Below are 9,686 nucleotides of genomic sequence, written 5' to 3'. Positions count from 1 at the left end.
ATCCATGGTACAGTAACTGCTTCATTGCGAAGCTTACATACCACACTCATGTCAAGGTCAATGTTCTGAAAACAAACCTCACAAGCGAGACATCACTAATCACTGCAGACCACAGCAAACTGCAAAAACCAACACCAATCTTTAACCTGTACAGGAAAAAAAAGAGCACTATGCAGATTATACAAATCAATATCGAGAACAGAGAAACCAACATTGTGACCCACCACTATTAACAGATATAAGTGCCTTAATACACTCCGGTTAATCTGTTATTATCTTAAGCCCTTCGTGCCCCATGTTGGGTGCCAAAAAGGACTGTCGTGGTTTAACCTCAGTCGGCAACTGAGCACCACGCAGCCGCTCGCTCACTCCCCCCCACCCAGTGGGATGGGGGAGAGAATTGGAAGACCACAAGTGAGAAAAACTTGTGGGTTGAGATAAAGACAGTTTAATAATTGAAATAAAATGATAATAATATGATAATAATAATAATACACAAAGCAAGTGATGTATTACTTGGGGCCCCGGGGGTGCCCCAAGCAGCGGCCCCCCCGGCCAGCTTCCCCCAGTTTATGTACTGAGCATGACGTCACATGGTATGGAATGTTTCTTTGGCCAGTTTGGCTGTGCCCCCTTCCCAGCTTCTTGTGCACCTGCAGCCTTCTCAGTCGGTAGAGCATGGAAAACTAGAAAGTCCTTGGCTAGTGTAAGCATTACCTAGCAACACCTAAAACATGGGTGCGTTATCAACTTTGTTCTCATCCTAAATCCAAAACACAGCACTGTACCAGCTACTAGGAAGGAAGTTAACTCTATTCCTGCCGAAACCAGGACAGCCAGAGAGCAGGTGAAAGGAACAGGAGACACAGAGGAATGAAAGATTAGGTTTTGTGTTTTTTCTGTTCTACACAAAAAAAAAGACCAGTCAAGAAAGATCATGGGATGTAATTCTAGTTTACAATTCGTTTATATGTGAAAGAATGGCTTGAATACAAGTATTCAATGTACTTTTTATTACTTCTGCTTATATAATAAAAGTTTTCTGGTGTTATTTGTAGGTTTTTTGAATTGCTTCCTGAAACTTAAAAGATGAGTAGCTTCCTGTCTGTTTAACTATTAGGCTGCTTTACTGTACTTTGAAGGAGCATACATGTGGATTATGCATGTTGTTCGTTGCCATTATTTAGAACAAGATTTTCTTATCTGCCATCACAAAATAACCTAACCAATGAATTCCGTAAATATGATTTCTTTTTCTGATTACAAATAAAAATATTTAGTCTGTGATTAGATTTGTATTCTTTTTCCTAATATTTTCAGCTGACACTAATAATACAGAATTTGAATCTTGAACTTAAGGATTGGATAGTTCTATGCTGTGAACGTGAGAAAGTCATCTGTAGTGTGTAACTTTTAACTTTTTTACAGGGAATTCAACAGACAAACCTAGTAAATTATAACGCATACAGGTTTGTAAAATCAGTACATCTTTGGTTATAAATGAGTTGGTGTTCCAGGTCTGATTCTGAGAAGCTGGAGTTCTTGTGCATTGGGTTAGAAGAAATTGAGGTGTTTTGTTTTTCTGTGGTTTTTGTTTGTTTTCATGGGACATTAATATTGTGTTTTTATGGAAGTAATGATTAAACTATTCTGTCCTATCCTATTGCTTTGTTACAGATCTATGCTAGCATTTGTTTGACTATTAAAATAATAAATTAAAAAAAAAACCAAACAGATTTAACTCAGTATACCAGGCTCATGATCAAGCTCATGTCTCAACTACTTTCTGTCAGTGTTTCAGGAAAATATGTGGACTACTAGTTTAAAAAAGAAAACACACCTCCATCTGTTCCTCCCCACCCCAAATTCGGTGGTATGAATACATTTGCAAGTTTAAATTCAAGGTAGTTTTATTGACTCTTTTAATTTTCTTTCTGAACAATGCAAGACATGCTTTTCTAGCTTGAATGAACTGACAGTGGCTGGTTTTACAGTTTGTGATTGGTTGGCAAACACCTCAAGATACTGCTTGTATTTTGAGGTGCTAAATTTCTCCTTCACAGTTCTTAAGATCACAAGTCCAATTATGAATTCTACTTTTGGGCTTGGTCTCCCCATTTGACAGCCAGAGGTTTGTGAGTGTGCCAGTGGGCTCACCAGGTGATAGCCCATTAGAAAATTTCTGGCTTTCTGGAACAAGGAGGGAGGAGTAAGGCTGGAGGAAGGAATGAAAGCTTCCAGGCTGATATCTACAAGTGGTTGGGCTTAGTAACAACAGTTGCTATAGCAGGTATCCTTTAAAAATAAAGTCTTTCATTGCTGAAGTGATGGGAGAAATAATACTGTCTGGCCTACATCAAAGTTAAGACTATTCTAATCATATTGAAGTTGATAGGAGAAACTCCTTGTCCCTACCATCTCTTTTGGATACCTTATATATAAGGTGTATATATATGTCATAGTTGCACAACACCCACTTGAAGGCATCTTACAACTGTGTATGCTGTGGGACATTCCTGAAGTTTACTTACCTAGAGGAATATGACCATCCTTCCCCCCCCCCCCCCCCCGCGAACTTCGTGTGCAATATACATTCTGGTGTTGAAGAAAAGGAACTGAGAAGTACTGTTACACCGCTTCTTCTAGGAGTGGACTTAGTTTAGATAGAGATAATGTGTCCCTTCTATACTCTTTTCTGGAATACTTTTACTATGAAGTCAACTTCCTAATTCCTAATTTCATTAAGGTCACTAAATACTAATCTTGGATTTATTGGAAATAGTACCTTCACAGTTGGGTTTTTTTTCCCTGAGCTGTTTCAGCTTTATGGTAAACTCAAACATCATTGAAATTATCAGTAAACATCTCAATTTTAATTGAGTCCACGCACACACACACAAAAAAATAATCTGCTGCATTTTAGGAGAACCTCGTCTGAACGACAGTGAGTGTACCTGCAGCATATTCTATTTGTAGCTTCCTTTGCTGGGAGTCACGCTTGAGACATGAGTGGAGAACAACACATGGGTATAGTAGGATGTCCATTTCCATGCTTTTTAAGTCAATATCCTGTGATTTGTTTTTGGGGAGAAATGACACTGCTTTGTAGCTTTTCATGCTGGGCATCTGTAAGGTGGTATCAGTGACTCCTGAAGGAATTCGTAGGCTTTTGTTAATTTTTTTCCAGCAGCACCAAAAAACCTTCTGGCTGCCCTGCCATTTTCAGTTCCTGGAGCATACATTCATGCTTTTTGACAAAATAAGCTTAAATAAAATAAAATAAATGCAAGCTAATCATGTACATCTATTCTTAGACCCTCATAGTGATTTTTTTTTTCTGTCTTGCTCGTGGCAGTCCTGATGACAGATGTGACCTGTTCTTTTGCCTTCATTTACAGACAGCAGTCTGTGATGCACTAATTAATTTGGTGAATGCCTGTATGTAGCTGTGTGTCTTAAAGGATTTTCCTTTTTCTTGATAATTGATTGCACCATTGTTCTTAACAGCTGTCTTTTCTTACTCTCACTCTTCTAGCAAATGCCAGATGTGAACGTAACCTGGGATGGAGAAGTCTGCAGGCAGCTGCAGTCCATTGACATTTCTATTGCTGTGGCAACAGACCGAGGTCTCATTACACCAATCATAAAAGATGTTGCTGCCAAGGGAATAAAGGAAATTGCTGCCTCTGCAAAGGTAGGTCTTAAATGTACGGTAGGCTGAGGAATATAGTAGCTATATAGTTTTTTGTAGCAGAAAACGTAGCATGACCCAGATACACATCAGTAATAAGAAAGGCAGTTTCAAAATGGATCTAAAGTAGTTTCAGCATTCCTTAGACTTCAAAATTATTATTAATTTTTCAACTCTGTTAGTTTTTAACAATAACTTAGCCATCATGTTATTTAGTTGAATGCTGGCTAGACTGTTTGAAAAATATACCTGTACAGATTTCTGCAATTTAATATAATTGTATTTCTTTAATCCTCATGAGAAAGCTAGATAATATTAATTTCTTTTTAGTATTTCCAGTCTTTGGGTTTGAGATTTTGTTTGTTCGGGAGGTTTTTTCCCCCCTTTGCCAGAAATTTGCTTGTAGCTGCTTGTGTTACTCTCTGTGCAGTTACATCATGGCACTTATTTCTGTCTGCATTTTTTCAATATGTGGTTCAGTTGAGAATGTCACCTGAAAGGTAACATTAAACTCCTCAGATTAATGAACAGTATTTTGCATAGACCAGGTGCCCAGTTAGTGACTTGAATGTGTGGCAGTTGTTGCCAGTCACAGAAGAAGTATTTTGTGGCAGGCAAAAATACAATGAATGATGAAATGTCCCAACACAAGCCTTTTTTTGTTATTTAATGAGTGCTAATCAAAGGCCTACGGTATCTGAGGAATGCAATAAAAGTAGCTGCTAGGGCACAAAACTGTCCCAAAACTAGACACATGTTGCACTTTGTAAAGTTTTGTGTTTTACTGAAAGCTACAGAAGTCATAATTGTTGGTGGAGGGGAACAACCAACAAAGCTGTAGCAGAAAAAGGTGTAGGTGTCATGCCACAAAACATGCATAACTGGATATTTTTAAGATTTTTCCAGTCCATATTGCTTACTTCATGTTGAATGTGTTGCGAAAGCAAAGCCTTTCACTAATATAATAGCCAGCCAAGGAGGGAGGTCAGCTGAGATTGTTATATTATTCTGTGATTAGTGATAGAATGACAAGAAGAAAAGCATTATGAGGAGTATAAGTTGTACTTTCATTATCATCCCCAATATTTGTGATACTGTGATGCAGTATTACAAACCTTTCTTACCATAAATTAGTGTCCTGCAGTTCCCATGATGGGAATGTATGCTTGCATTATGCTTAATAGGACTATGATAAAGTAAGCATTCCCCTTTCATTTTAAATGGAATGTGTGTAACGTAGGTCACACTACCCAATATGAAAGTCATAGGGTCACATAGATTGCAGGTGTCCACACCAACAAAATTTTGCTTTTCAACTTCTTCACTAAATTATTGAAATGAATATGTACCTGACCTACACATGTGGGAGGCACAAACTGAAACTTCAGCTGCTTCTCTACTGGTCTCCCTGTAGTTTGGCAGGCACTTTCTTTGTGTAGATTGCTTATATGTCCCCTTCTGCTGCAAGTTAAAATTAACTTCTTTCCAAGTCATGTGCATCCTAGCACCATATTTTCATCATTCAAATAATGCAATTGCACATACGCATTACGCTCATATTGACCCTATTGTGTGAATGCTGTTACCATGGCTATTGTCTTCTGGTTCACTAATTATTCAGAGATGAACAAAGGCCTAAAATAAAATTCACTGTATCCTTTTAACTTTTAAATTCATAAGGGTGTCCGTTTTGTAAAACTTGGTGTAAGCTTGAATTATTTAGTGGGCGATTCATTAGAATGAGATTCTCTTAAACTTCTTGGTGTTTATTTCTAAGTCATTGCAGTCATTAAACTACCGTGGCCTTTCAGAACCCTTGCCTGAAAGATGTTTAGCAATGTATACAGGGAAGACAGTTGTTTACCATGACCAACAGTTATATTACAACATGAAAGTGGATTAATCCACGTCACAACTATAACTACTAACCAACTCATTGTCTGTGCGGAAGTTTATCTTGTAATGACTCTACCTCCACCCGCATGCAAACAAAAAGAAGTCAATTCAATCATAGTTTCCACTTGCTGACTCTGGTCCTTAAAGGCAGGGGCGAGGTTTCATAGAAATTACGTCTTGGTAGATTGAATTGAGTGTTTGACAAGGTATTTATAGAACACATGTAGAAAATCCCTGGAAAGTAGAACAGGCAATTCCTGGAAAGCAATCTAGAAATTAAAAAAAAAAAAAAGGAAAAAAAAGTCAATTCCTAGAAAGAACATGGAAAAAATCCTAGAAAACAGTGGTAGAATTCCTAAAAAGGGGGTGGAAAGTTCCTAGAAAAGAGAGGGGATTCATGGAATAATCTTCTCCAAGAAAGTTTCACAAATGTGATGTATCACTTTCTTCATGTTGTGGTAAAGTAGATTTTTTGGGTTGTTTTTTTTTATTCACTTACACCGAAATTTCCCTAACATAATTAAATGATTGGAAACTATCATTAGTTTTATTATTTTTTACCAGAAGAAGGAAAATATAAACAGACTGTGTTGCTTTTATCAGTCTTCCCAGAAGCAGATCTGAGTCTATTTCCCTGACTGCTTTTGGGAACAGTTATTTTTGTCTTAAAATGTCATAGTGCTGCAATTGTCACAACATGACATTTTCCATGCGCTTTTCCACCTGCGGAATAAATACGATACAAGCCAAAAATGCTAAATGTATTCTGTATGAATAGGATAGATCATCTGTCCTACATATATTCGCACTTCAGTCTCTGCTGTCAGTTGAACAGCTCCTCATTTTGAAAAGGTTGCTACTAATGGAGAAGTCATCCGACGCATTTCCAGTCACCGCCTTTTCCATTGTGTATTCACAGGGTGTTAGGAACGGGTTGGTGGCTGAATAACTGGCTCTTGACCCACCAATGAGTGCCATTTCTCTTGAGGTCTACACAGTCCTTTCTTCCTTATGTGACAACTACTGTAAGAATTATTCATTCTGATTCCCACTGCTTCCATCTAAGGGGACCTCTGAGCTAGAAACATCCTAGGTGGGGATAAGGGTTTTTTTTCTCTGTGATCTTATCTTAGAACATAGTATGAACTTCTTGGGCTGTATTTTGAACAAAACATTTGTGGACAGTTTCTTCTGTTATATTTAGAAGTAGAAAAGTCTCACAAATGAAATGGAGGTCACAAGAAGGGTGGTCTTTAAGGTAGTTGAATGCTTACTTGGAAGAAATACATTCTCTCAATCTGCTAGAAAGTTCTGATGTGGTACATGGCAGTTTCTTTAAACAAATATGTTAAGAATACTGTGAATTTCTCATCAGTACTTCACTAGATATTTTTATCATCTAAAAACACTAGGGAGAATGGTGGTTCCATTGTGAAAACTGGGGCAAGGTTTGTAAGGTGAGAGAACAGCTTTTATTGAACAGCCAATATTGTTGGAAAATGAAGTTTTGTGTCCTAGTCTTTTTGCCAAATCATTGCAGCTACAACAACGATGTTGCTAAGGTGCTACCCTAAATCCAAAAGCAGATGACTTTTTAATGGCTGTACGGTACTTATAATGTCTTACTGAAGTAAAAAGAATGTCTATTACAACACTTCAGTTTCTTTCCTCTCTCCTTCTATTTTCCCCATAGGCTCTAGCAAAGAAAGCAAGAGATGGAAAACTGTTGCCAGAAGAGTACCAGGGAGGATCTTTTAGGTAAAACTCTCTAGCAGCATTTAATACGTGCAGTGTGGGTTCAGAACTGTTTTATCCCCAGGTATTCCACTGTGTGTTAATGCATTGCCTTGTAAAATCTTGCTCCATTTAGGATGAAACTCCATGTAATGATTCTGAGGGCCAGACCTAGGCCGAGTGTCCTGTATCAGGGGGAAGCAATTACCTTGGTACAGGTCTATTTCATCTGAGCCTCATATGAAATTCATGTTTTTCATACAGAGACTAATCTGACTTTTATTTTTGAACCTAATTCTTCCCAATTGCAGAAGAATTTTTTTTTTTAAATTGCATTCTGTGGTTAGGAAAACCCATTGATTATAGTTTTACAATAAATATTTTAAAAGGAGTTATTTGGCAGAGGTATTGCTGCAGACAGTGATGTCCAGTTTGTCTTCACTCTTCAGAGGAATGTCTCTAGAGGGGCAAAAAAAAGTTACTGCAAAGTTGCAGTGTTAACTCTTATAGTTTACTTTTAACTGAAACATTAAAAACTGAGTAGATCAATTTTAAATAGAAAAAATATTTACTAAATATATGCTACTATAAAATATACTCTGCAAAAAGAGCTACTGAACTCACTGGTGAGAAATAAATGGCATGTGTAAAACATTAGCATAAATATAGGGACACAGTTGCACAATTAATTTCTCAGCTGACTTTTACACTCCCCAAGTTTCTGAAACTTTTAATGTACTGTATTTTATGACACAGTATGATCAAGCAACATTTTTTGTTATATAAACTTTAGCTTAGCTCACTTTCTGTCAATTTTTTAAAAGCTAATTCTGAATGCTTATCTGTTCCAGAAGATATGATTTTTTGATGAGAGTAGTACTACAGACTTCTGCAGAAACATTGCTGTAATGTATATTAATGTGCCTGGCTTGCAACTGTCTGGAGTATGTGGCTCTTATGCTGGAGGAGTGGTCAAAAAAATCTAAGCCTTTCAGTAGAAAAAAATGTATGGAAATGCAACAGTGGAGGCTTGGATGTCTTCATCAACACAAATGGCCCCTGAGTGTGTATAACTCTGGGCATTTCACTGGTAACAGATGGCGGTAGTAAGAACAGCTGTGTGAGGTGTGATCATCCACTGATGATCTGCTCAGCTTGGTGGCAGAGCTACGAGAGGAAGTAGAAAGGTTAAGGAGCATCAGGGAGTCTGAGAAAAAGACAGGCTGGTGGACCCATGCTCTGCCCTCCCTGAGACACAAACAGGAACAGCCACCAGAAAAAAAACAAGATCAAGGGGATCCTGTATCCTCCCCCTGCCAGGCAGAAGGCAGTAGCTTAAAGGAAAGGAGTGAATGGAGGCAAGTCCACGCTCAGGGCAGCAGGCGAACACCCTGCTTGCCACCTCGTCTTCCCAGGTGCCTCTGTACAACAGGTATGAGGCTCTGGATGTGGAAGGCCAGTCAATGGATGATGTGGATGATGGTCCAGCAACACCAGAGGTGTTGCCAAGATCAGAAAGGCCTACCCCCCGTATCATGACCACCTCCACGAGAAAGAAAAGATAGGTTATAGTTGTAGGCGACTCCCTTCTAAGGGGAACAGTGGGTCCAATATGCCAGACAGACCCTCCTTTTAGGGAAGTCTGCTGCCTCCCTGGGGCCTGGGTTGAGGACATGACTAGGAAACTTCCTAGCCTCGTATGGCCCTCGCACTATTACCCATTACTGCTCTTCCACATGGGTGGTGATGAAGCCGCAACCAAGTCCAAGGGCAATCAAAAGAGACTTCAGGGCCTTGGGACAATTGGTAAGGGAATCTGGAGCACAGGTTATTTTTTTCCTCTCTCCTTCCAGCTGCGGGCAGTGACATTGGGATTCACCTTTCTCAAAGGGGGAAGAGGGTCATCGCTCACAAGCAAGCGGGGCTCATTGACAGAGCTTTAAACTAGACTTAAAGGGGAATGGTGTTAATATCAGGCTTGCCTGCGACAAGCTGTGGGATGACATGCCAAGGTTAGAGGGATGGGGTGCTAACGAGGGCCCTCAGCCTGTTGCTCTGAGACATACTGGCTACACTGGAGCACACTTGTCTTACAGAGATGAGCCAGGGGCTCCTGAGGTAATAGGAGCCAACAGGGAAACACCAGTGAAATACCTCAAAGGAGTTAAGGGGTGTTCCTCTAAAAAGGTGACATGGCCAACAGCCCAGCTGAAGTGTCTCTACACCAATGCACGCAGCATGGGCAACAAACAGGAGGAGTTGGAAGCCACCGTACTGCTAGAAAGCTACGACCTAGTTGCCATTAGTGAAACTTGGTGGGACGAATCCCATGGCTGGAGTGCAGCTATCGATGGCTACAGGCTGT

General features: G+C 39.3%; 1 protein-coding gene across 1 annotated transcript in view; it reads left to right on the top strand.

Annotated features, from left to right (window-relative positions):
• Window positions 1–9,686, top strand: part of PDHX (pyruvate dehydrogenase complex, component X) — a 58,994-nt gene that overhangs the window by 45,263 nt on the left and 4,045 nt on the right. The window contains exons 9-10 of the mRNA XM_009324668.1: window positions 3,536–3,694; window positions 7,281–7,345. Coding sequence (XP_009322943.1) covers window positions 3,536–3,694; window positions 7,281–7,345 — 224 coding nt within the window. The remainder of the gene's footprint in view (window positions 1–3,535; window positions 3,695–7,280; window positions 7,346–9,686) is intronic.

Source organism: Pygoscelis adeliae, unplaced genomic scaffold (genome assembly GCF_000699105.1).
Source record: "Pygoscelis adeliae isolate BGI_AS28 unplaced genomic scaffold, ASM69910v1 Scaffold225, whole genome shotgun sequence".
NCBI classification, from domain to species: Eukaryota; Metazoa; Chordata; class Aves; order Sphenisciformes; family Spheniscidae; genus Pygoscelis; species Pygoscelis adeliae.
Note: the sequence above shows the minus strand (reverse complement) of the source record. Positions and strands in the feature narration are given on the sequence as shown.